The sequence below is a fragment of the Equus caballus genome, chromosome 17 (assembly GCF_041296265.1).
Source record: "Equus caballus isolate H_3958 breed thoroughbred chromosome 17, TB-T2T, whole genome shotgun sequence".
Lineage (NCBI taxonomy): Eukaryota > Metazoa > Chordata > Mammalia > Perissodactyla > Equidae > Equus > Equus caballus.
In genome coordinates this window covers 23,009,290-23,037,017 of record NC_091700.1, presented here as the reverse complement: position 1 = coordinate 23,037,017, position 27,728 = coordinate 23,009,290, and the positions used below count along the sequence as shown (strand labels likewise).

The window sequence follows — 27,728 nt, the reverse complement described above, 5'->3', positions numbered from 1 at the left end:
CAGGACTCAAACCACGATGGGGCAGGGGCAGGCAGGGAGAGATGGGGACTTTATCTGAAGGCAGAGGAGCCCTTAAAGAGTTTGATGAGAGTAGTGGCATTCACTCACTCATTGCCAACATTTTTGAGCACCTATGTTCCAGACACTGTACCAGCCACTGGAGTTGGTCAGACGTATGTTTCAGAAAGTTCATCCTGGCTGCAATATAGGTGGTTAAGGGGCAAAGCTAATGATTTTTGCAATCATCCAGGTAAAAAGTACTAAATTAAGGCAGTAGCAGAGGGGGAGAACAAAAGTTATATGTATTTTTAGTTTACCTATTAACAGGGCCACCACTGAATCACTGATTCCATCATTTAGTACTGTTGTTTCATCACTTGAACCAGTAGTTACTTTAGGCTGGATAAATTTTATGTGGCACACCAAATAAGCATCAAATAAGATCTGTCAGCAACAAAGAAGCTGTGGCACAGGATGATGATACATAAATTGAACATGAGTTATGTTCAAGGCACTAGGGTGAAAAAGGTCCAATTAGATCAATATCATTTTGGTGGAATATTTACAGCCTGCTTAGAAGGAAAGCTGTTATTCCACAAGGCTTTTTGTAGATGAAACTGGAGATGACTTGAATATTTAACAACACAGGAGTGGTTAAAAAGACTGTAGGAAACCATACTGTGAAAAACCACACAATGGATCTATATGTAGTAATGGGGAATGTTCTCCAAAATATACTAAGTAAAACATGAACTGCGGAACGTATTACACAGCGTGATGACATTTATGTAAAAACACTGGTATGTTTGTACAGGTAAGTATCTCTATAAATAGAGAGAAAAAGGTCAGAAAAGAATATACATAAGGGGGCTGGGAACGAGAGTGGGGGGAACTTTCAGTTTGTGATCCATAGCGCAATGAGAATATAGCCATGTATACTTTCCATAGAAAAATCCAGTTTTATAGGTTAGCATACCAAGTCAGTAGATGGCATTACATCATAGGCTCATAGCTCCTCCATATAATCTTTATTGGGAATTCAAATCAGCTAATGATGCTCATAATAATGGCTAAGACTATATAAGTGTATGTGTGTGTGCACGTGCACACAAACATGTGAATCTTTTCAAAAATTTGTCAAATTGCTTTTACACTGTAATTTTTTTTTAAAGATTTTATTTTTTCCTTTTTCTCCCCAAAGCCCCCCAGTACATAGTTGTATATTCTTCGTTGTGGGTCCTTCTAGTTGTGGTATGTGGGACGCTGCCTCAGCGTGGCTTGATGAGCTGTGCCATGTGCGCGCCCAGGATTCGAACCAACGAAACACTGGGCCGCCTGCAGCGGAGCGCGCGAACTTAACCACTCTGCCACGGGGCCAGCCCCTACACTGTAATTTTTAATGACTGGTAGTTACACGTATCAGAGGACACTTGCCATGAAAACATACTGGCTGTTGCAAAAGGTTTCTCCTTGAGTTACAAGAAAATCATTTAAGAGAAATACATAATATATTTACTCTCACTTAAGTAATTAACTATAAAGTAACCTTTAGAACACAAAACTATTCTTTGCAAATGAGCAAGTCAAATTATAACAATCTTTGATATTTTAGTTCAAAACGCACTAAAATAGCATGAGGTAGTACTTTCCTATTTTTACCATTATATTTGAAGTGCATGTTGATGCCACAAAGTCATTTAGCAATAGTAGACACCGGGTCAGTGTTCTAAGCCTCTGGGCTCAGTCAAGGATTTTGTTTTCTTGGTTTTTAAATTCATATCTCCTAGAAATACTAAGTAGAAAATTGGGCACAGAGTGGTGGAGACTTTTATTGCTTATTTCTTAATTTTGTAAAGAATATTTTAAAAGGCTGTTACAGAAGACCATTTAACAACTCTTGCTCAGCTACAATTGAAAAATTAATTTAAGGGCCTTGTTCCAAATAGAAATTTTCAGACAAACTTCCCAGCCTCAGCCCATTTAAAGTTAAAAAAAAAAAAAGGCAAGATAATTGGCGTAAATGACTACAAAGGAGCCCAGAGGATGCTCTGGAAAGCTGAGGGTTGAGAGCTTCATGCAGAAAGCCTTGATAAGATGTCTAGACTATCTGTAATCTGCTGATTGTGAGGAAAACCAGGTTAATAAGAAAACTTGTGAGGCCAATGGCTACAGGAATTGAAAAATGCGTGTGAAATTCGGGATGACGTGTGGGAACAGGGATTCCAACACCCCTTTACTTTAGTTCACAGCACTAATTATCTACGACCCCAGTGACATTTAGGAGTGACTCCTATCACAGATGCAAAAACGCCACAGGAAGGAGGGGGACAAACGTCTTTAAGCGTCAAAAGGGAATTGTAAAAATGAGGGCAGGAAGAAGACAGGAACTAAAAACCCCATTACACCTAGTTCTTAGTATGGACTGAGTTGAATATGACAGCACCAGGGGAGGAGACAAGGCAAGCAGGCTGCCCTTTGTGCAAATAAAAAAAACTGTGTCCTTTTTTCAGGTGGGCTCTGGGCACTAGAGGGGTGGAGAGGCACGGACTATGTTTCAGTCCCTTTTACCTCTTTCGCTGGGCAGCCTTGTGCAGTGAACAACCTGTACAACTTGGGAAAATTACGGTTAGTAGTTTAGTTAAAGGATGAGTGACGTGAATCTATTTGTTTGACCTGAATGATTGAATGGTAAAGCGTAGACAATTTGGTAAAGAAACAGTCACAGTTTCATTTAGTAAACCACTTGTTAAATTATCTGAACTGAGAATTTTAAGGGACTGCATTAGAAAAAGTTCATTTACATCTTGGTTATTATTTTCATCAAGAGTTGAGAAATCAGTCACAAAATAACCCATAAAGGAATGAGATATTAACACCTGTGATATTGTGATTTATAATACGAAATATATATATATTTGATCTTAGATCCCATTTCTGGCCAGAGCTCCTAAAACCCTTGGAATTTCTTAAGTGATGAGAGCTATAAAGGTGTCTTTTGTTATGTTAATGAGGCAACTTTGGGACCAGCACCTCAGGATGGGGTTCCTTGCAAGGGGAGCTGACCATGTGATTAGAGCGTTGGGACTTTCCGTTCTACCCATGCCCCTAGCCCCGGGAGAGGAGAGGGGCTGGAGATTGAGTTCAGTCACCAATGGCCAGTGATTTAATCAATCATGCCTGTGTAATGAAGCTTCCATAAAAACCCCAAAGGAAGGGGCTGGCCCCGTGGCAGAGTGGTTAAGTTCACGCGCTCTGCTGCAGGCGGCCCAGTGTTTAGTTGGTTCGAATCCTGGGTGCGGATATGGCACTGCTCATCAAGCCACGCTGAGGCAGCGTCCCACATGCCACAACTAGAAGGACCCACAACGAAGAATATACAACTATGTACTGGGGGCTTTGGGGAGAAAAAGGAAAAAAATAAAATCTTTAAAAAAAAAAAAAACCCCAAAGGATGGGCTTCAGAGAGCTTCCACGTTGGTGAAAACGTGGAGATTCGGGGAGAGTGAGGCACCAGAAGAAGGCATGGAAGCTCTTACCCTTTTCCCCATACCTTGCCGTATGCATCTCTTTCACCTGGCTATTTGAATTATATCTGTTTATAATAAATCAGTAATCTAGTAAGTAAAATGTTTCTGAGTTCTGTGAGCCGCTCTAGCAAATTAAACAAACCCAAGGAGGGGTTCACTGGACCCTCCCATCTATAGCTGGTCGAAAAGCAGCACAGGTGACAACCTGGACTTGCAACTGGTTTCTGAAGTGGAGGTTGGGTGAGGGGGCATTCTTGTGGGACTGTGCCTTCACCTGTGAGATCTGAGGCTATCTCCAGGTAGACGGTGTTGGAATTGAGTTGAGCTGGAGGACACCCAGCTGGTGTCTGAGAATTGTTTGATGATGTAAAATGACACTGCCTATACACACATTGGAAATGGGTGCAGAACATATTTTAACACCAGACACAATGAACATTACTTTTCTATTTCTCCACAGAGTGACTGCCTGCTTCCTTTCTTCCTAACACATTTAGAAATCTGTCAGTCCTAACGGCCTCAAAAGCTGCAACTTTAGAGCAGAGCTCTTCTTAAAAAGGAGGACTGAGGTGGCTGGGACTCCCACTGAGATCAAACATAAAGTGCCTTTTCCACTTTTTCCTGGGCCCACCCCTCTCCCCATCGAGTCCCTCTGGCAAGCGCATTGATTTTACTTATAACTGAGTCAGCATCTTGAAAAACAGTTTGACAGCAGAATATGAACTCATTGAGATATTTTTAATTACCTTATTGGTTTACTCCCCACTCACTCTCACACCTTCCCCAGTTAAGTACTAGCATCCAAATATCCCAGAAGCCATGAATGAATGCTCAGGAAACTTGCAGCTTCTATGAGAAATACAGCAAGAAATCAGGCCCTGTTGATTCTAGTAAAGGCAAAACTGACCCAGGTTGCCTAGAGAGGTCTCAGCCCACCAACAAAGGTGTGAACACCTGCTGCCCAGCTTCTGACCACCCTGGGGGAGGAGGGGATGAATGACAGCAACATTCTCCTGGGGCCAAGGACACAAAGCAAGAGGGAGGGCTGAGAAGAACTCTGGAACAGAGAGGGCCTTCACTCACCCATGGGGAGAGTGGGTGAGGAAGGCATGGTAATGCAGAGAAGAAAGGCTGCTGACTCCTGGCTTTGGTTACTCCACATAAGCACCTAGATCTGGAAGGTATGCTTCAAAGAGATTACCTGCATCCAGGTTTCAATACCTCACAGCAGCACTTTTCTTTTCTTTTTTTTGAAAGATTCGCCCTAAGCTAACATCTATTGCTAATCTTCCTCTTTTTTTCTTTCTCCCCAAAGCCCCAGTACATGGCTGTATATCCTAGTTGTAAGTCCTTCTAATTCTTGTATGTGAGAAGCCGCCACAGCATGGCAAGTGACAGACGAGTGGTGTGGTTCTGCAACCCGGAAACGAACCTGGGCCGCTGAAGGGGAGCGTGCTGAACTTTAACCACTAGGCCATCGGGGCTGGCTCACCTTTTCATTGTACATTAACAAAATCCTAACTTGAAATTACCTTAAATACCTAAAGATGCCTCTGGAAAAGGTTTTCTTCTTCAAGGAAAAAAAGTGAGTCTTTCTTACCTCAATAATGTAGAGGACCACGTTCTTGTAGAAGCAGTACAATATGCACTTGGTCACCCGATTGTAGCTCCAGGCGCCGTGAACCAACAGGAGCTTCTCCAAGTAGGAAAACTGAAAAAGGAAAGTAACATGTTCAGAAGAACCCAACACATAGGCGTAAAAGTCACAAAATGTCTCTCTGAGCAGAAGGCAGATGAGTAGCAGAGGAAACCAGATTCTGCAGGTAACCGGAGAAACCTGTTCACTAAAGGCAGAGCTTTCAGACCCAGTAAGAACAACTAAAATCTCCTCTTAAATCTACACAATTATTATTTCCCCAAACACGCTGCTGGACTTGGTTATTCTCATGAATTTCTATTTACCCAAATGCCTTTTTAAGAGCTTAAATATTAAAGGAAGGTGGACATCTGAACTGGAAGAAAAGAAAAATATAGTGGGAATCAGACGCCTCTTTAATCACAAAATTTATGGTGACACCAGGAGCAAGGGACAGGGACACTCGTCCACCAATACTCTTTTAAACAAAAGGACACACACATATATACACGACCTATTTCCATTGTCAATCTGCAGGTTAAAAACAATTACGCATGCACAGAGACACACACACACACACACACACACACACACACACACTCTGCCTCCTTCTCTATCTATTTTGTTGCCCTTTTTGCCTCCAAATAGTACAGAGCACCTCTTGCTAGAGTACTATGTGGCCAGGAAAAACAAAACACCAATAGGCAGGTCACTGGTACTATGTCGAGAGTGATGTATTGGCTTTGGCAATTTGAAATATTCAGCGATATTCCAATAAAATATTAGAGTCTTCTTTGGGGCAAGGGGTCATTGGGCATCACTCAAATCACTTCTCCTCAGCCTCCCCTTAGCCTGGCTTTGCCTTCCATGTCCTACTTCTCGAAGGTCCCAAAACCGTGAACATTGCACTGGAGGGGGCAATTGAGTTTTTTCAGTTTTGTAGATTGTGTTGTGCTTTGGCATGGTGCACTGTCAGGGGAAATCCTGTTTAAATTCACAGCTTCTATACATTCGATTAGCCTCAAACAGCACTGAGTTCCCCGTTGGTTGCCCTGACTTTCAACTGTAATCCCCTGTTCTGAGTCTCAGGGCCATCCACAAGCTCAAACCCCCTATTCTCCCAGGAGAGATAATCAGGCTGCATTGAGAACATCCACAAACACTGGAGATTCTTTTGCTTTTGTAAACTTCCTATTAGTTTCAGTTTACTTTTGAAATTAAATTTGTAGAAAAGAAAGACTCTTACTGAAAATACAGTATTTTTTTAAAAAACAGTTCTCTCAAAAGGAAGCCACATAATTTCCACTAGCACCAAAGAAGGGAACTCAGTCCGATATGACATCACCTTTCAATGAGTTCTTCCAGAAGATCAGGGTAAGGCAGGTCACTCATCTCTGGACTCCAAAAGCTAAACGACAACTTCAAAATGGCAAGAGTAGGTGCATATGGAAAAATAAAACTCCCCATAAAGGCTCATTAAGGATTCCAAAGGGGAATGGGGAATCATAAAATAACTAGCTAAACAAATAAAAAGGAAGTTAGGATGTGACCTAGACCCCCCGATGCTCAACTTCAATGGGCACAAAGAACATCTGCTGGAGTCATCCGCAGGACTCAGCCTCAGCGCTGCATTGATTTGTTTTCAGGAAAAGAAACATAGATCCTAAATCAAAACGCTGTTTTCATGAGGCCATTTAAAAAGCATTAAGGTAGGGGGCAGGAACGATTCTCTCTGAGGAGAACAGGCCGCTGAGGGCCAGAGGCGCCGGCACAGGCTGCCCACCGGCAAAGCAGCAAATCCGGGGTGGTGGTCAGCGCCGGGGCTGCCCCTGTGGGTAAACGGACAGGCAGGCGGAAGGGCAACGGAACCAGAGCGTTGCGTGCTTCCTAATTTTCCCAAGGACAAGCCTTCGAGCTCAGTTCTTTTCTTCTGTACACAACCCTCCAGGGCACTTTCTCAAAAACTCAATCAAAAATTTATTCATCCATATTAAAATAAAAAGATAAAGCACAAGGTGTTAACTTCAACCAAAGATATTTACCATTTCATTAGGGGCCAAGAAATTCATCAAAATGCGGCACTTCCCACTTAGCAATTAAGGCGGAGGAGGCACACTGCCAGGCGGAGGGTGTGGAACAAGGAGGGATGCTGCCCTGAAAGAAGGGCATCTCTGTCCACTCGGCACAGGACCGCGAACAGGAGAGACGAAGACCCACAGACCCGCGGGCGTGCCTCAGTTCCTCTGGCAGAGGCGACTACTATGCTGGAGGGGCAAGAAAGCCCCTCAGCAGAGTTACAAAGCCCTGCCCCCTCTCCACCCTTCTGTGATGCTTTTAATTTGAAGAGAGCAAATGCTCGGTTCCTCATCCTGTGAGTATGCAGTTTCAATAAAGCAGGTCATGGAATCTCCCTTCTCAAGGCATTTTAAAGAAAAAGACAGACAAATATTTGCCTGGAACTCCTAGGAAACCTCTAAAGATCCCTTCCAGCCATATGATGCTATAACTCAAGTATTTAATAATGCTGGGGTATATAACATCTATGGTTGCTGACAGACTACAGGAAGCGTGAGTCCCACAGGCCTTAGAGTAGTTGACTCAGGAAAGTAAACGGGCAGGTGTGCGGGGCTGGTCCCCAAGGTCACACGCAGGGCTGCTGTTCTCTGACCCTGGATTCCTGGACTTGAAGCAGGTCACCTAATGTGAAGGAGCCCCAGTTTTCCCACCTGTAAACTCAGAATTCCTTTTCCTACCTACTTTAGCAATTATTTTGAGGATTTATTTGACGTCAACAAAGGAACAGGATTGCTATGGCGCACTTTTCAGAGCCATAAGGATTTTGTGATCCCTCTGTGTTTGCAGGACCTCGAGCAGAGAGAGGATCTGAGAGGTGATCTAATGCAGAGCCCTCTCTTGGGGAGGTGGAGCCCCCAGGCTACAGAAGACCAGCCTGCAGCCCTGGGCTTGTTGGAAGCTCTTTCCTGTTTTATAGGCAGGCCCTGGTTTCAGCTTGAAGGGAGAAAAAGCCATTATTACTGGTGTTCATGTGATTAAGGTTGACACATTCTTCAAAAGACTAAACATGAGGGAACTCTAGCTAAGCAGCAAACACACAGGCATGCAATCACGACACACTGCGATCTGGAGACAGGAGCAAACGACGTGTGTGCATTGTGATGTCTAGATTTTCTAGATGGTCATCTGATCTAGATCCGTACCCTAGGGGTCAGGAGGTTAGTTATTTTCCTTCACTTTTTGGCTGTCATTAAGGAGTAGACAATTTCTTTCATCCTCAGGCCACCTGTACAGTAACCCCCTCTGCACGCAACGTTCGATCCACAGAGGGCTGGGCTGAGACGACCTCCTTACAGAGGCTGTGTGCTACTGACCATGGGGTAATTACCACCCAAAACTGGTTCATGCTCTCAGCAATGCATCTCACAACAGCGGTCCTGGGCAGCAGCTGTAAATCACTACTTTCCCTTGATCTTAAATGCCTGATGAGAGAGTGTTCCAGCACCTTCTGAAAGAGGTGAGAGGCCAGGATGGGGATTATAGAGACCTTTCTCTATAATGTTAGGAGTACAGCCACTCTTTGGCATGAGAAGGCATAAGGAAAAGCACACACAGCAGATGTAGGAGTTGAGGGTAAGAGATTATTATTAGCAGGATCCGAGACCTGTCTGTCAGGAATGACACCTCACCTGGATCACAGAAAGCTCAGGCAATCCCACAGCTGGCCAAAAGAAACCCAACCAGCAGGAGAGGGTCTCCAAACTGCACAAGATCAAGACTATAAAGAAATAAAATACACTGATGGTTTCATTTAGACAGCAACCTCAAAAGGAGCGGCAGAGTTATTAGGGCTGGACTGAAGGTCAAGCACCAACCAGACCTTCATGCCCAGATGACATCTCTGTCAACAGGATGGGACAGCTGGTCAACCATGCCTCTGACCTGTGCAATGGCGTAATCCGAGTTGTTGGTCGCCTGCATGCCTTCGTTCCCACTGATTCCCACACCCACATGGGCTGTCTGGATCATCCCAACATCATTGGCACCGTCCCCGATGGCAAGGGTGATGGCCTTTACCCGCTTCTTAACCACATCCACTATCTCAGACTTCTGCAGAGGAGACACTCTGTAAGAGAAGAAAGAGAAATTATGACTATACACATCTTTCCAGAGGAAACAGCTGTAATCTAGATTTAGTTGTATTAAAAGGGCAGTTACGGGACAATTTCCAAATTCAATGCATACGTTTTATGCTCATGTGCAAAGAAGCTTTCAGAAAACAGTAGCTTGTGGCTTCCAAGTATTTGCCAACTTTACAGATGAAATACACAACTCAAAACTAATTTAAAACACAGCCCATTTGTGATCCCTGTGCTCAGTGGGGCCTTACGTTCAAACTCCTCAGAGGAGCATGTGCCTCCTGAATGATAAAGGCTGCTCAGCCAGCTACAGAGCTTTCAGGAAATGTCTTCCCAGTAAATCATAAAACTAGCAAGACTCCATTTTTGCTTTGCTGTACATCATACACAACCTAGGGCTGGCAAGGGAATTTTCTATAAAAATGTGCTTTCACAGAAGGGGAAGAAAAGTGGCAGGGCTTGAGAAGTGCAGAAAGAGGACTAGAGTAAGAGGAAGGAAGAAAAACTTCTCCATCTTCATCCCAGAGATGGAGACAGTGTTTGAAGGGCAGCCAAGGAAGAAGGATTTAAGAAGAAGAGACATGGGGTAGAAAGCTTACTAAAGCTGAACTGCGTAGAAGCACAACCCAAAGAAGAAGATAAGAGCAGCCTTTGCCTAAGAGGGGCTGTTTCCACAAGGAAGCAGACAAGGTGGGGTATTTTTTGCAAGCCCTCAAGTTGTCTGGAAAGAAGACCCAATATAAATCTATGGGGTCTATATCACAGCAATGTCAACTATAATGGAGTGTTTGTCCAGAGTATAGGACCAGACAATACAACAACAGGAATATCTCAGGACTGATTTATTTTAAATTCTGAATTGGTGAGCTGATATTTAATTTGGCAAATTTACGGGTAAACTACTGAATGGCTAAAGCGTGCGCACGCATGCGTGCACGTGCGCGCGCGCGCGCACACGCACACAGACTAAAAGATCTTTCTGGGTTTCCCAGAGGTATATATACTGGCCACACTCACATATGGACTATGCAGTGCTTGTAAACTAGAATGGACACTCAAAGACATTCTCAGTAGAACTATGATCTCTCATATGGCCTCCAACCCACGAAAAGACCTAATTCCAACAGAAAACTTAAATTTTACCTTATATTGAATTTTACCAACCCTAGAAAGAAATGTGTTTGGTGAGACAGTAGCTGAATTTAAAGCACAGGTTCTCTGAAAGCCTTTGCTCAGTTATAAAGAAATGAAAATTAGCAAGTTAGAAAAACAGAATTAAGGGTTGAAAGGGCTTTAGGAGCCATGTTGTATAATCTAATATCTCTTTTATCATCTTCACAGGGATTTTCAGTGATGGGAATTTACTGCCTCCTGGGAAAATTGCAACCATTAAAAATTATTATTACTTTTTTCTTGTTGATAAGCATACTTGAAAGCACTCATTCTGTCGTCTGGGTTAGACTTGAATAAGTCTAACTCTTCTTCCGAATACTAGGAAGCCTGAAATATAAGGACCCCTGTCACATCATTCCTCCTAAATTTAGCTCAGTTTCTGCTGGCTGAACAGCTTCAGGTCCTTCAACCATTATTTAATAGGCATGCTTCATAACTTAAAATAGCTTCCAAGTATGATCTTCTAGACAGCTAAGAGCAGAAGAGAACAAAATCACCATCTCCCTGGTAGCAGATGCTAGACTTACTTTAACATAGCTAAAAATGTAAGTACTGAAAGGTTTACTATTATTTATTATCGAGCTTCCAGTCACCTAAACGTAAGCAATTTTAACATACAGGGATATCAGCTGGATCGATTCCCTCCAAGTTTGTTCAACTGCTACTTGGAGCCAAGGGCTGATTTTTACATTCCTCTTTCTCATTAAACTTCTGATTGGCAGACACAACTCAGAGTTCTAATTTGCTACACAAGTGCAATTCTCCATTTCATTTTTGAACTCAACAGAAGCAGAGATCAAATATGGTACAGGGAAAACAACGTAGGATTCAAAGTTAAATAACTGAGCATGATCTTTTCTATGAGTCCTTGCCTTTTCATCAATGAAATGAGGAAAATGACAACCACTCACCCAATGAGAAGGTTGTGATGTGTTTATGTGAAACCACTGTGTTAACTAGTAAGTGTGAAACAAATGTTATCTCTCATCCCACCTGCAAAACCTCAGTTCTTGGAAAAAAATAATTGGACATATTTGAGAATTGCATGCCATCTGACCCATTGTTCCCAAACTCTGTATGTAAGTATTCTGGGGTGCTATAGTGGGAAACCATAAATTTTCAAGGAAAATAAAGCAACATCTTTTATGTAAGTAAATATCCTGTGAAAAATCAATGTGGATAGGCAATGAGGGAGGCAGCATTCACTCTTATTCCAAGGTTTGAGAAGCTGTGCAGTGCTCAACACGTGTACCATACCATACCATCAGTAAGTGACTAGGTTAAGGATGACAGAAATAAGTATTATTTCTTTCCATTTACGTGCGTTATTGTTTCAAATGTCTGCTAAGTTGTTAGGACATAAACACTTCTTAAATTGTTTGACCTTACCTCCTGAATAGTTAGAAACCGTTCAGTTTTTCTTTTCGCCTAGGGGCTTTGCAAAGGAATTACTGTGGCACTAGGATACTGTGAATCCAGGGAGTCTGGGAACCTCTGCGTTCCTAACTTCTCTCCATGATTACATTAATCATTCTTCAAGTACAATTATTCACCCACTGAAGTGGAACTTTACCAATCAAGTGGTGCCATCATTTCGTCTCGAACTCCTCTTCTGCATCCACAAAGGTATCACGAGAGCATGGAGTAGACACTTAAACAGCACTAGGCTGGCCTGAGGCTGCAACTCCTTGAGATTCTATATGCCACCCAAGTAACCAAGCAAGTTGGCCTCTTTATCAGCTGACCTGAAGTGTTCTGGAGAGAAAGGAGGTCCACAGGGCAGAAGGGGAGCCTGCGGGGCAGAAAGCTCAACCACACGAACACCGTGCCGTGGGAGGTTGCAAGGGTTGTGGTGGCGGAACAGGGAAGTTACTAAATAAATTCAAGGTTTTCTTTGAGCTTAAAGTCATTGCTTTTCTGTCAGGGGCTTTAGCAATAAGCCAACCATCAGGAGACAAGCAGCAAGTCAAATATACTCACTTCATTTGCCACTCTGGGATGTGGATCTCAGTAAATCGAGTCAAGTCATGATTCTGATGGCTTAAAGTAAAACTGTGAAAGTCCGACAGCTGCCTTTCCCCAGAAAAGCAAAAATAAAGAGAAAACCTGACCAGGGTATACAAACCAAGTCATATCCCAGTGTTTTAGAAGCATGAAACTCTCATCAAGGATTATTATGCCCTTAGCTGTAACGCCTTGAGAAAACACGTCTAGCATACACTAGGAGTTCAAAATGGACGTCAAAAAGCTAATTTCTACAGAACTGAATAGGCACCATTACACTTCAGCCATGCACAGTATTTTACTATGCCAAGTTACCACAAAGCACAAACTAGCTTTTTTAAAATCTTAATCTGTGACCTGGAATCACATGCCATACTTAATAAGGATTCCCAGCACATAATACATTCCACCCATAAAATAAGAATTCCAGAACACATCTGAGCCAAGCTAGGCGTTTAGGACACTGCCATAACCTATTTTGGTGCGTTATGAATAAAAAATAAAATCAAAAATCTTCAACTGGAGAGATATTCTACTTGCTTTTTTTGGCTAAAACAATAGATTCCAAAATAATAAAAATGTTTTTTTTCTTTTTGAGACTTAAAAAAAAAATTCAGTCTCCTGGAATATCTCATTTTATGGGATATGTGTTCCTGAAATTTAAAAACTCACTTTCTAAAGTTACTTCAAATATAACACTTAAGTAAAACCTTTGGTAACTGCTTCTATAGAATTAATGATCATGCATTAATTTATCTGATCTCCCAAAGACCTGGTCTCAGAGCGAGTTTCTAAATTCTGAATTGTAATATCACCTGAGCAAACTTAAATGCGTCCCCTTCCCTCTCAGCTGTCAGAGGGGCTGGCCCTCCATCACTGATTTGTAACTGAGCTCAGCTGAGCCAGGGGAGTTACAAGGAACCCCGCTCAGGGCACCCAAGAGAACTTCAACCAGAGCCACCACACTTACTAATTAACCAGATTCACTACAGACTTTAACTGTAAAGAATAACTTCTTTACTCTTTATAGTCAGTCCTTATGACTAAAAAGGAAGGATGAAGAGCACGGGCCTACATCAATGAGTCTCAGATTTTAAGTGAGCATCAGAATCACCTAGAGAGCTTGTAAAAACACAGATTCCCATTCAGCAAGTCTGGGGCAGAACCTGAGAATGTGCATTTCAACAAACTCCCAGGTGATGTCAGTGCTGCTTGTCTACGGACCCTACTGAAGTAGCCAGCACTGGCCTGGGCGTGATCACAAGTTGTCTCTTACTCAGATGTTGTAATTAGCTAAGCTTACATTTCCATAGCACAAGATACATGTACAACTTCACACAGCAACTTTAACAGTTAGGCAGCAGAAACACCGAATCTCATCTCTTCTTTCAAGCTTCGTATATACAGGTTCTTCTTTGCTTTTAAACCCAACTAGTAAGTACAAATTTGCACTGGAATTTTCTTTAAAATAGTCTTCTAATCTGAGTGTCTCACATAAGAGGGTGAGAGGCGAAAAATACTAACCAAAATAAGGTATACAGGACCTCATAAGTGATTTTTTTTTTAATGATGCAGAAACCAACATAAATGATTTCATTTGTGAAAGTTTCCATTTTCCTGTTAACGTAAACTTACGAAAGAGATTTTCTTTGATCAAAAAACATTGAAATAAAATATATCTTATTTCTTAAAGAACCCAGTTACCTGACAAATTAAAAAAAAAATTTAATCTCATATAGGGTTTGCAGATATACAAACACCTAACATGTAAGTCTAAAAATCTAAAAATAATCAAATTCTCCTACCTGTTAATAAGTGCTGCCATGGATGGCTGACCAACACCCTCTCTGACCTGTGTTCTTTTTTAGGTGCATTTAGTACATTTATGCAGAGCCAGTTGCCCAGGCCTTCCGGACAGTTACCCCCTTCTGGAATGTCCTATATCTGTGCTCTGATCCAAAATGTGTGACACTCTCAGATTTAATCTCATGTCCCAGTTGTGGCACATCTCACTGTAGCTCTAAACTCCAAAAGCAGATAATTGTGTCAGCTTGGGTTTCTCCCTAGAGCACAGTGACAGATGTGGGACTATAGGGGAGATGGGGCAACAGGAGGAATAAAGGGGTGTCCAGGTGACCCCAATGGGTAGCTGTAGGCCAGCTTATTTGTAGGCACAAAGAAGTGACATTGAAACTCACTCAGTCAATGGTTCTAAAGTAGATTGAAGGACTCCCTCATTATAAAAACTTACACACAGAGAGGAGCTCTATTCTACACGAGGTAGCCGTGAGAGAAGGTGCCTCAGAAAGATGCAATAACTAAAGCACCCGGTCAGGCTTTGTTTCAAAGAACACGGTGCCTGACCAAGTGGCAGCCTCAGGAGGGCTGGAGCTGGTATGGAACACATCTAAAAAGCAGCATGAGAGCTTACAAAGAAAAAGCAATCCATGAGACAGCGGGTCTGGAGTGGAGCACCACGCACCTAGGTGTCAAATGAGCGACACACACAGACTTTCAGGATGAGCGTTTCTAGCATTGGTTGCTTCAGCTGTGAAAGGCTCTGTCCTACCCCAGCCTGTCCTCCACAGATTACGCTGTTGTGGAGACCCCCTTAGGAAGGATTTCTCTCAATCCTTAAAAATTTCAAAACCACATTAGATCAGTATTATAAAAGATGGAATTTCCTGGAGTCACTATTCTTTCCTTACCTCACCAGCTGCCTCATGAAGAGCGGACAGACCACAAGGAGACAACATGGACTACCAACTACCAACGTTTCAAAAATTCACCCCCAAGTTATGTAATAGGCACATGTATTTCTGTAAACTGTTTCTTCAGTGTAACCGATTGTACCCATTGTGCAGATATGTTTGTCTCTCTAACCTCCACCTTTCATTCCTCTCCCACCCTTCCCTTTCCTCACCCTACCCTAAGTGCTAATCCAAGGATTTATACAGAAGATATTCAATAAATGGTGACTACTAAAAGCATGATTCTAAGACCACTTACATCTCTAACTGTAACTATGAATAATAGGAAAAAATACAGTTCTACTCAAACAGGAATACATTAACTTCCAAATAAATAAGAGACCTAGAAACATGCTCTTGGTGTATAATCGTGAACGACTACTTCCACTCATAGATGGAGAGAATGAAAGCAGTACGCAATGACTGGACACCTCCATGAGACCTAAATTTACCACCCACGGAAAGTAGTTAGAAACACCCCACTTTTCCTGTGGTCCAGGGATGAACAGTGTTTGCAAACTTCCCGACCAAATGCACCAATGGTCTTCATTCTGTTTTCTACTAATAGCCTGTTGTTTTTTGCAACAGCTCTTAAGGATGTACAGCTAGCAATAATCTTTGCCTTCACACAGGGGTCTCTTGCTAGCACATAAGCCTGGCCTTCTTTCCCCTGCCTCTTTCGATCACAATGCTTTGACTCTTATAAGGCAGTAGTTAGCCCCTGTATATCATCTTACGTAAGCACTTTGAGGGCTTGACAGACACCAGCTCACCAAGTCTTTAAAGATGGTCTCAGGGATATTAGATGATGCAAATCACTCAGTCTTTATATTTAAGCACCTCACCATGTATTTGTTCTTCATACAATGATTTAAGTCTAAAATCCCATTCTATCACAATCTCAAATAACTTGGTACCTTTGCACTGTTAATAACTATTCAACACAGTGCTTAGTAGAATAAGCATCTAGCTTGCTGACTGAATAAAATGATGGACCTATAGCTCATGATTGGTGATAAATTTGTACGAAATAACTATGAACCCTGATGTGATCCAGCCACCCCTGTGAAACACAGGCCAGTAGGCCACAGGATTTGTTGAGCAATTAATCTAAGAGCCCAGGTGTACTGATGGCATTACTTATTTTGGTATGGCTGAAACATATGGATTTTGATAACATTCTGTGTATTTTGCCATTATTGGCAATAAGGTCCTCTTCCCTCAATTACAGTAAAGGTTGGACTCATGCTCTGGGCACAATGCGACGTTTGACTTTGCCAGGTGAGGTGGAGAGCAGGCAGTTGCACTATCATCTTGCTTTATATCTTGGTATGCAGTTCTATGGTCCTTTTAGGAATTTGATACATATTTGGGCATACATTAAATTTAAAGTGAAGAAAGCTTAAAATTTCCATGGCATCCTATAAGTACAAGGATTATTTTCAACATGGTATAAGTATTCATTTTTCAAAACTACTAGTAGGTTAAATGTTTTCACACTCCAGAAAAGACTCCTTAGGTATAACCTAACTTCCACAAACAGGAGTTGAGCTCTCCTTCACACTGTACCAAAAAGGGGAAAGACAGAAGGAGAAGGGCGGGGGGGGGAGGGAGGCTGGAAATGAGACAGAATGTGAGAGCTTTTTAAAAATACTATTTCTATAAATTTGCCTCTGTAACAATATATTTACAATTACTACTACTGATTTCCTTGTTGTTTAAAAGGTTCATTTAACTCATTCAATATTTAATGTTTTTTTGGTGAGGAAGATTAGCCCCGAGCTAACATCTGCCACCAATGCTCCTCTTTTTTGCTGAGGAAGATTGTCCCTGAGCTAACATCCGTGCCAGTCTTCCTCTATTTTGTACGTGAGATGCCACCTCATCATGGCTTGATAAGCAGTACGTAGGTTTGAGCCTAGGATCTGAACTGGCACACCCTGGGCTGCCGAAGTGGAACATGCAACCTTAACCACTACACCACCGGGCCAGCCCCAATATTTATTATTTTATAATAATAAAAAGTTTTAAGGGGTCATTGATTATCTCAGTGTTATACACACACACACATTCACACACTGCACAAAATACAGTCTTAATTCTCCTCCCTCTTAGTATTGTGCCTTGAAAACAGTCTTGCTAGTGTCTGAAAGTATTCTGCACTTTCGCCTTGGATGCATTACCCAGAGTTCAACACGAATAGTTTTCAAACTAGATATTCCAACCATCTGAAGTCACCTGTTCTAGCCATCAGAAGTTACCCTTACATGGCCTCTAAATCTTGATTCCAAAATCTACAAATTTCCTCAGGAAACAGGAATTTTAAGGGGAAGGAACCCTAACAACTGCTTTGGGGGTGAGGCAACCTATTTATCACTGATCTTAATTAGCACAGGACTGGCGACGCCTCCAGCGCCCTGTGACGCTCTCTCCTCTCCCCCCGAGGAGCAGATCAACCATGGTGCAGTAGTGAGTTGTGAGGGAACTTGATATTCTTTATTAACCGAACAAAACCTTATAACCTGATCCTGCGCCACGGCCATGACTGCTGCCCGTGCAGCTGAGGCTTTCGGAGTGGGTCTCAGAAAAAGGGAGGACACCCCGTCTGCTCGAGATCAGTTTACTCTGCAACTGAGAAAGGGCTCTCTTTGAAATAACTATACCCTGCTTGGGGGTTCAGAATTTATGCATCTGTACTTGTGTCCATGACAATTTTATCGCATGTCCAGGAAACAGGACAATTAAAGCGGCGTTCAGATAGGAGTCTAGCTTCTGAAAACCTAACAACTCCACTAAGTGATATAGAATATATTAAGATCCGGGCAACTGCATTTTGTGTAAAAATTTAACAGGTCGTATGTTGTGAATTACATACAATTTTATGTTCACAGAAATCAACTGGTTATAGTCTGTTTCTTCCTGTTAGTACTTCAAGCTGAAAAGAATGGGGCCGTCTAGGAAGGCTGGGATTCAAATAAAAGATATGAGATCCTTCTGTTCCCAGGCTGAAACAGGGATTAGAATAACACATTTAAATACCTTAATGTTTTTAGCACAAAAAGCATTAATTCGATACTCTGCTTCCTTGAAATGCTTTATTAAGGCCCCCAAGACCCTCTCAGGAGTATCTGCCTTCCTTGAAGTTAACACACATTTATTGTTCTCCACTGCAAATTTCACTAGAATTTCCAAACAGCGTGCCTGGCCTCTGCTGTGGGGAAGGTGGGAATAGGAAACAGAACCAAGAGGAAAGCTGAGAAGTGTTTCGAGTTTTGACATTTCAGACCAAGCTTATGGCTCCTTCAGGACCAGGCAGCATGAGCTCATGCACCACTGAAAATTAATGACGACCAGGATGCTGAATAGAATGATTTTAATTAGACCTGCCCTTCACTTGTCACCTGAGCCTGGAAAAAATGTCATCTGACTACCAATCCAATAAATAAGCCAAACTGTAACTACTCGTACTCTGGAAAAAAGTGAGGCAGCCTGTCCACCTCTGACCTTCACCCAAGTCCTAACACAAACAACCAAGAGCCCTGACAGCCACAGGGACGCAGCGGCCAGCACCACGTGCATCCACACCCGGGCAGGCCAGGCAGGGGGTAGTTCACAGGTTAATGCATCTCCTTTTTTTTTTGAGAGTGGAATTTGTTGGGTAGGAATGGGAGTAAGGTAGACAAAGCTCTTTCTTTCAAGTAGCATATGCCCTTTCTCAAAACGAAAGCCTGTGTTTAATAAGGCACTAATTCTGGATCTCTATAGCAGGAAATGACGATGCTTTTTTCATTAGCATATATGTAAAACTCTTTAAACAAAGAGGTACATTTGTTCAAATCCAAAGAATGTACAACGCCAAGAGTGAACCCTCATGTAGACTATGGACTCTGGGTGACAATGATGTGTCAGTGTAGGTTCATCGATTGTAACAAAGGCGCCACTCTGGTGGGGGCTGTTGATAACTGGGGAGGCTGAGCATGTGTGGGGGCAGGGAAGTCTCTCTACCTTCCCCTAAATTTTGCTGTGAACCCAAAAATGTTCTAAAAAATAAAGTCAACGGGGGGACAAAAGGCAGCAGCATTCGACCATTCCCCAAACAGAACATGAAAATGACTCTTCAAGGTTCTATACGTCTGCTAAAGTCCATACAGACATTAGGCAGATGGGGCAGGAGGTCCTGGTGGTGGCGGGAGGAGTATGTGTATAGTGATCAAGCACAAGAGGGTCTGCATAAAGAGAGGACATGAGCCCCAAGACATTGAGCACCTGCAGAAGAAATCAATTATAATAGCCAATTATGATTAGTAGTCAACTTAATCTACTGCAAAGCTTAATTTATAACTTGCCCTTCTAATTGATTAAGACCATTAAAATAGCACTTCTAAGGACAAAGTCTGGTCTGAAATGCACTGGCTGTATACTTCTGTCTCCATAATTAGGTTATGAGCTATCTGGTTTTAGAGATTTGTTTTACTCATCTTTAAATCCCAAAGCACCAAACAAAATAGGTATCAAATGAATGTTTGTTGAATTAACTGTTTTTTAATGATTGTTGGACTTCAAACAGAGCTCTTTCTCCTCCTTCTTAATTATAATTGTTTCCATTTCATGTTCAAGGACACACTTATCATACTAAATGAATAACGATCATCTGGTAGTTTTGATCAAAGAAATAAAAGATTATTTGTTCATTACAATGCCTGTTCAGAGAAGCCCAAATCTCAACCTCTGAGTCCACCTGGTAGCCATACTTTTCAAAGTAAATTAATACACGGAAAGCCATGTTGATCAGGTTACCACTTTTCCTAAGTAACAGCCACCACTTAAAAATCAAGTTTGCCATTTATGGAGTCTGATAGGTGGGGTCATGCTGCCAACACCTGCCCCATTCACCTGGGCTGGCAGCTGCAGCGGGCAGTGAGCTGATCACACGCCTTTGGGGTGGAGAGCCTAACACTGAGCTTGGAAAGGAGATAAAGACCAGGGCTAGCTACATACACCACTGCTTGGCTTAGGGCTGGTACCAGAGGGGAGTTTAGAATGAAGAAACTTCCACCCGAGAAACTTGAGAAATAGAGGGCAGGTGCTCAGGAGCACACATGGGGGGCTCCCAGCTTTTTGTGCTGATCTCATAAAAGTCGAAATACAATGAAGAAGGCAAGAAATGCCTATACCTTGCAATTACACCTCGCAGCTAAAGATGTGAGTCACCAACCAAAGTGAGCCTCAACTAAGGGAATGTGACAGAAGGAGAGGCTACCATAGTGTGGCAGCAAGCAGAGAGACAGTGAACACCCTCTCTCTCTTTCATTTTCATACACACACGCACAGATGCATAGTATCTCATTAAATTGAAAGGGTATATACTACAGACAGAACCTAAAGTAGTGATACTTTTCATATTATAATTGTTTTCAAGCAAAGAAACAAAAATGACCTATCACTCGCTTAGAATAGAGTGACAGGGCTTCCAAGGCAAAGTGACAGGCACATGCCAGGGCTTCGTTTGGGCTCCAGTGATATAAAGGTGATAAAAGCATGCACTGCACCCAGTGAAGCCACAGGGCACCGTTTTTTCTTTTTATCACATGGCCAACACCCAGAGTTGTACAAGATCCAGAACCAGATTCTGTGATCTGAGGCCCAAGGTGATAATAACGCACAAGTGGGGAAGCCTTCATGATCCTCTGGGTTGCTGAGAGAATTCCACCCTTCCTCCAACAGCTCCCCCAGCCCTTGAGGGCCAGTTCTCGTCCCTCTCAGATTTTAGTGTGCTCACTGTTAAAGCTGTGGAGAAGGGAGGATATGACTCAGGTGATGACCACGTGTGAACAAATGAAGAGGGAAGAGCAGTGGGGAACAGTTCAGGTGAGAAGCATCAAAAGACGGGCGTCAATGGGATCCTTGCCTCTACTTATCCAGATGGACAACCTCCCTGGTTGTGCTTTTTCTCCTCTGTGACTAACAATGAGGATTTCTAACGTTCCTTAAGCTCCAAAACCTGTACTTGTAAGTTGAAAGCAAAAATATGAAACTATAAGAATAATAGTAACACAGGAGCAGGAGCAAGTGCTGGTTTAGCACTCACTGTTTATTCATCCACAGCTGGGCTAAGTGCTTTCCGTGCACGGGCTGATTTAATCCTCACTTTAACTGAGAAATTGGCACCAGTATCCTGACCATCTCATGGGTGAGAAAACCAAGCTCAGAAAGGTTGACACAGTGTGCCCAAGGTCACAAACCTAACAAGTGCCAAGACAGGACCCGACCCCAGCTGCCTCACTCCAGGGGCCGCTCAAGCACCCTGCTACACTCTTGGCTATGGTGGAAACACCCATTTGGAAGCTCCGCGTGGTTCTGCTGAGCAATCGGGCCAGGCAAGGCTGGGGGATAGAGCACAGGCAACAGATCTACTCCCAACACTGTGAGAACCCAACAAAGTGACATTATCCCCTGACTCTCAGTTTTCTACTTGTAGTTTGGGGATGTCACCACTGCCATCTGCCTCACAAGACAGCCAGGAAGACTGAATGAATGTTAAAGGTGAACCAGCATTTTGAAAGGTAGGGGGAAAAAAACCCATCTCTTAGTTTCTACCTGACTCAGATTAGGTGCCAAGCACCACTCATCACCTCCCACTGAGGACACCATCCAGACTCCGAGCTAGTCCTGGCTGGGAATGCTCTTCTCCCAGAAGTTCCTGGCTTCAGGACCTCTTAGGATCTTCAGGATGGAGATGGGAAAGAACCAGCAGAGAAGAAAATTTTGGCTGATGTGTCCCTGCTTGAATTTACCACCCTTCCCTTAAAGTCCTGTATCGGATTGTTTCCACATACAATTTTATATAGTTTCTTTATATATCAACGCATTAAATTCTATAATAATTCACGCTAATATACATACACACTGAACAGAAATACATGTAAACACAAACAAGATTGTGAGTTCTTGCAGGGCAAAGATTATGTCTCCAGTTTTTAATATTCCATACATCCAACGAAGTGCTTAGCACATAATGGCTGCTGCTAATTTCACCTACGTGAATCAGACTGCAGAAACAGCGACAGCAGTTCTGGTATGTGCTGTGAGGGGAATGGTACACGTGGAGGTTTGAAGCAGAGAGCAAATGAGGAAGGAAGAACGAACTCTTGTCATGGTCAGCAGGCCTCTCTCAGTAGTTTTGTCCCTGGGTGGAGGTGGGAGCTAAAGTGAGGAGGGCCTGCCTCTGAAGTCCGGACTGTAATATTATCAGAGTTTTTCTTGAATGATGAGAACTGTGCAATTAGCCCAGTCTGTGTCACGCCCTAAGACAATATCAGCTGTTCACTGGAATAAATTACAAACAGACGAGAAACGTGCAGCCACCACAAGCACCATCTCCTCTCAGCAGTTTCACACACGCAATGTGGCTCTTCTCCATTCAGATGCTAGAAATAGTTTCCCTCTTACTCTTGTCTCCAAAAGCAAAACAAAACAGCAAATAACCGAATTGGGATGCAATTAATACAGGTGGATGTCTATAGTCAGTTTTACTCTTTCTAAAGAAAACAGACAGAAATCGATATAAAACAAATTTCAGACAAGCCTAACTATGTAAAATAACACCAATGAACAAGTCAAAATTACCCACTCCAACAGATGACTGCTTTCAGTTAATCTAAAATCCTAATGAAATCTGAAATTATTCCCTTACATCAGATGATCTATTGCTATAGTAAAAAATAATAGAATCACAAAGCATTTCATCTCTGAAATGATTAAATAGTATGAAAAGAAGTTAAATTAAAATTTGAATTTGTTGTTTATATTTGATCTGAACAATTTTAAGAGCTAAGACCTCTCTACCTACTTTTTGGGATCAGACAATTCTCCAGGACATTCTTAACTTATGCAATGTTTTATTTGAGCTATAATTTAAGGCATTAATTTTTAGTCAAAGATTTTTCAACATTGTTGAAAAATATAGTTTTGACTGGTTTCTAAGAAGCTAGCCATAGCTCATTAAGTCATATTAGTAAAAGCTAAAAAAAAGTCACATGGGGTTTTTTTCCATTCGAAATGCTTAACAGTTGAAGTTTCCCTAAGAAGCAATCAGAAGGCCACTGCTTCCTGGGAAGATAATGCTCTGGCGGGTCTGGGCAGTGAGCGTGGTAATGAGCCAGTTCTGTCTGACTCGCTCACTGATATTCCCAGCGGCAGCAAAGCAGCTGCTGGGGCCAGCTAGTTTAATGAGGCATCGATGTTCTTTGCCAGTTTTCTTTGTGTGCGTTTTGGAACTCTTTATCAGCATATCACGAAGTTCAGGTCATGAGTAGAACAAAGAAAAATATAACAATCCAACTACGCAGATTGCAGCAAACTAGTCACTCAACATGAACGCACGGGGCAGTGGGCTCAGATTTGCAGACATGGTCCCACACTCCTGAGCGCTCCAGTGCTGAGGCGGAATCAGTCTTGACCGAGTCAGATGGGATCTGCAGGGCGCCTGACAGCTCTTGAATAGTCACACAGACATGTTAAATGCAAGGGGAGCAATTTCTTTTCAAGTCCTCCAGTGAATGAAGGAGAGAAAAATATACACAAACGTTGGTTTAATACACTCTAATGGTAATTAAGAGATAGCCATTTTCTATTTCTTCCAGGTGCTATGTTAACTAAGGAAACAGAATTTTCCTTAACTCTGGGGGCTAAGTTTTGATGCAGGTGGTGTTTCTCTTTTGCGTGCACACCCACTCACCAAGCGCTGGGAAAATGGGGACCCTTCACACGGTCAGGGAGATGCTTCACTTCAGAGCACTGTCACATGACTCTCATGGGGCTGTCAGCTCTCATGACAACAGGTCTCTAAGAAAGAAACTGGAAAAGGACATCACAGACACGGAGGACCATCCCTCTACGCTGGGGATCGTTTTCCCTCTGTGATCCCTCCATGGAGGCCTGCACCGCATTCCTTGTGTCACAACATAACCCCGATGTTCACCTCAATACCTGGCACACGGCTGGCACTCAGATATTGGTGGACTGACCTACCACTAGAATGAGAGTCTCCACATTTACCACTACACATTGCTCCAGTCTGTAAAAAAAGGCAGGGTATTGTATTCATTAAAGGGAAAGGGAAGCAAATAACCACACAACCCAGAGCGTCTGGCCAACACCCACATGAATCAGCACTGAGCTGGGTGGCTGAATAAGCTAGAAATGGTTTTATAAATGTGTGTAGGTCGAGTCAAATGAGCAGCTGTGGGACTGCCCCCGCACGAGTGTTATCACTCGGTTTGCGGGCTCCAGATCTGCATCAGCCAGGTCTGTTTGCGATGCCGCTGCCCAGATGCACCTACGTTTTTGCTCACGCAGTGTTCTTAAACGTGCTGCAGCTGGTTGGGCCAGCACTCTTCTGAACAGTGGTGCCCGACGCCCACTACTCCCGCAGCCTGGTTTGTTCTTTTCCTTGGCAAATGAGCTTAAGGCCCAGCGTGGTGAAGAGTACTATGGTGGGGAGTCCAAAGACCGCATAGTGACCCAGACCCCATCCCTGGCCCCAGAACTCCAGGCTCTAATAAAAGAGAGAAAACCAGTTTATACAGCACTCCAGCCAGGTAGAAAGTGAAGACTGCAGGAACATAGTTTAGCCAAAGACGCAGCGGAGGGTAGTGAGTAAAGAGGAGGGGAGTTAGGAAAACAGTCACAGAAGCCTGTCTCCGAGCTTGTTCTAAAACAATGGACAGAGACGGTGGGCCAGACCCACAAAAGAGCAGTTCAGGGGGAGAGAAACGTTTGAATAGAGTTTGGCAAAGACAAAATAGACTAAAAATACATAATGTTGATGTGTGAGTAAATAAGCACCCCAATATACTACCCATGGACATATATGTGTGTGTGTGTATATATATATATAAAGCTACATATAGCTTCTGAACAGGCAACTTAACTCCAAGAACTTATGCTAAGAAAGTAAATGGATACACAGGCAAGGTCATAGGTGTAAGTACAGTCCAGAGAGCACTATTCACAGTATCACACGGTTGAGAATGCAGGAGCTCTCCAATGCGTCCACACGGAACACAGACATGTATTCTCATGTACTGCTGAATGAAGAAAGCAAGTTGCAAGGCTACATATACTAAATACACACATACACACATATACAGCCCGAGATGAAACTTCAGGAGAAAATAACTTAGAAAGTGGTTATCTCTGAACAGAATGGACTTAGACATATTCCTTCATTTTGTTCTGTTTCACATCATTAACGTATTACTCTTGTAATGAAAAAGCAAGTAAGTTCTTAAAAACAAAAGCTGATTAAATGTCCTTCAAGGCCTCATACAACTCCGTCCTCCTCTTTAAAGTCTTTTATGACCACCTTTGCCCTAGATTGTAGCCATTAGAGTTTACTACATTATACAATATTTATAGTCTCATATAGACATGTCTGAACTTCCCAAACACAAAGCATATGAAAAAGTCCTCGAAAACACGATGCGGACGTTTCTTTGCACTGTGCCTCTATCCTTCTCCTCACAGGAACAATTTCTTACATTTGTTGATGAGGGTGAATTCAGAATAAGCCAAGGGTGTGGGAGGGTAACTCAGTTACCTTCAAATGACCACAGAGAAGGTTGTAGAGGAATCAGGAAACCCACCAAATAAATCGCCTTTACACAGCAAGATAAATTTCACCAGGAAAGTGTGGCGTTCACACTCGGAAGACAGCAGCGCTGGCGCCAGCTCACCAGCACCCTTCCACTGCACGCCCCTGAGCCCTCTACCAGTTTCCAACACACTGAGAGGCCATCAGCACACGCTCTGCAATTTTAGACCCTGGACACACAGACCAACAAGTTCTTAGGCTTTAAAAATGGATACATTGCTACTATGTTCCTATACTGAACTACCAAAATAATCCCTAAAGGGTTTCTATTTCTTCCCCAAGTGACTCTTTCAAGACAGAAATTTTATATATAAGCAGGAGCTCTTCACATGCAAAAAGTTATTTTTAAAGTAAACCTAGATGTCAATGACCAGACTAAGGAGACAATACAGTTGTCCCTCGATAGCGCAGGGGATGGTTCCAGGACCCTACAGATACCCAAATCCACAGGTGCTCAAGTCCCTTATATAAAGTGGTGTAGTGTTTGCGTATAACGTACGCACACCCTCCAGTATACTTTAAATCGTCTCTGGATTACTTATAATACCTCATACAATGTGAATGCCATGTAAACAGTTGTTACACTGTATTGTTTAGGGAACAATGACAAGAAAAACAGCCCACAGGTGTTCAGTCCAGACGCAGCCACAGCAGGCCCTTCATCCGCGCTTGGCTGAATCTGCAGACGCGGACCCACGGACACGGAGGGCCGACCGTATTACAGGTACCTTGACTAACGCATTCTTCTCAAGAATGACCAGAACTTCCTGTTTTAATTTCCTTTTCATCTTTAAAGAAAATCTGAACAAACGCAATAGTTTGCTACCCTCCCTTTCCCTGTCTACACGGCAACCTTCTCCGCTCAGAGGGCCGAGCTGAACACGGCCCTCTTTCTGGAGCAGTTCTACCCTCCAGGAACAGGCCGCCGCTTAGCAGATCACCACTCAAGAGGCTCCTCATCATGCTTTTGGAGGTGACGGACGAGTCCATTACCCTGATTGTGCTGACGGTTTCACAGGAGTCTGCACATGTCCCAGCTCAGCCATTGTACATGTTAAACGTGTGCAGAGTTCGTATGTCAATTATACCCCAACAAGACTGCTAAAAATATATAATGGAAACGGACTCTGAGGAGAGTATTATATTTTATATCTGTAATCGTCTGTTTTCCTGTGTAGGTCTAGTTTTATTTTTTCTTTAGTTTGAGTCTCTTTTGCACTTGGGCTGCAAATTAAACTAATATTTCAAACACATAATCTCCCTGTTACTTCTCTGAACTCAGATCGCTATATTAAGTTACAATAAATCTCTTTAATAAAAAAAGTTTCCTGACCCTCTGCTGCCTGAGGCGGCTCGTCTCCTGACTCTGCATCCCTCTCTGACGGCATGGACCCAGAACTCCGTTGTCCTCGTCCCTGCCCCACATTCCTGCTGCCCTGCTTTTTCTCCTGACAGAACCTCCTCCTCCAGCTCCCCGGCTTCCCCTCTCCCTCAGCTGACTTCTACTCCATTTTGAAGACCAGTTCCATGTCACCTTATCCTCGGGCGGGCTCTCCACATGCTTCTCCCCATCTCAGGCCCTCCTTCCACCCCACCAGTCCAACCTAGCCACCCTCCACATCCCCTCTGTCCCCTGGTAAACAGAATACGCGTCCCATCCCATGAAATGACCATTTATGTGTCTGTCTTCCTCGAGGGACTAAGTCCCAGAAGACAAAGACTATTTTCTTTTGTATCTTATGTGCCTAGTACAACGCTTGGCACAAATAGTGCCAATGATAATCAAAGTGTCAACTTTCATCTAATGGAAGACAAAAACTCCCCCCACAA

General features: G+C 42.9%; 1 protein-coding gene across 11 annotated transcripts in view; it reads right to left on the bottom strand.

The window, feature by feature from the left end:
* Positions 1 to 27,728, bottom strand: part of ATP8A2 (ATPase phospholipid transporting 8A2) — a 592,801-nt gene that overhangs the window by 226,005 nt on the left and 339,068 nt on the right. For all 11 annotated transcript variants that reach the window (XM_070240119.1, XM_070240124.1, XM_070240123.1 and 8 more), the window contains 2 exons: positions 9,121 to 9,304; positions 5,128 to 5,238 (listed from right to left, as the gene is read on the bottom strand). In XM_070240119.1, the coding sequence (XP_070096220.1) occupies positions 5,128 to 5,238; positions 9,121 to 9,304 (295 nt within the window). The remainder of the gene's footprint in view (positions 1 to 5,127; positions 5,239 to 9,120; positions 9,305 to 27,728) is intronic.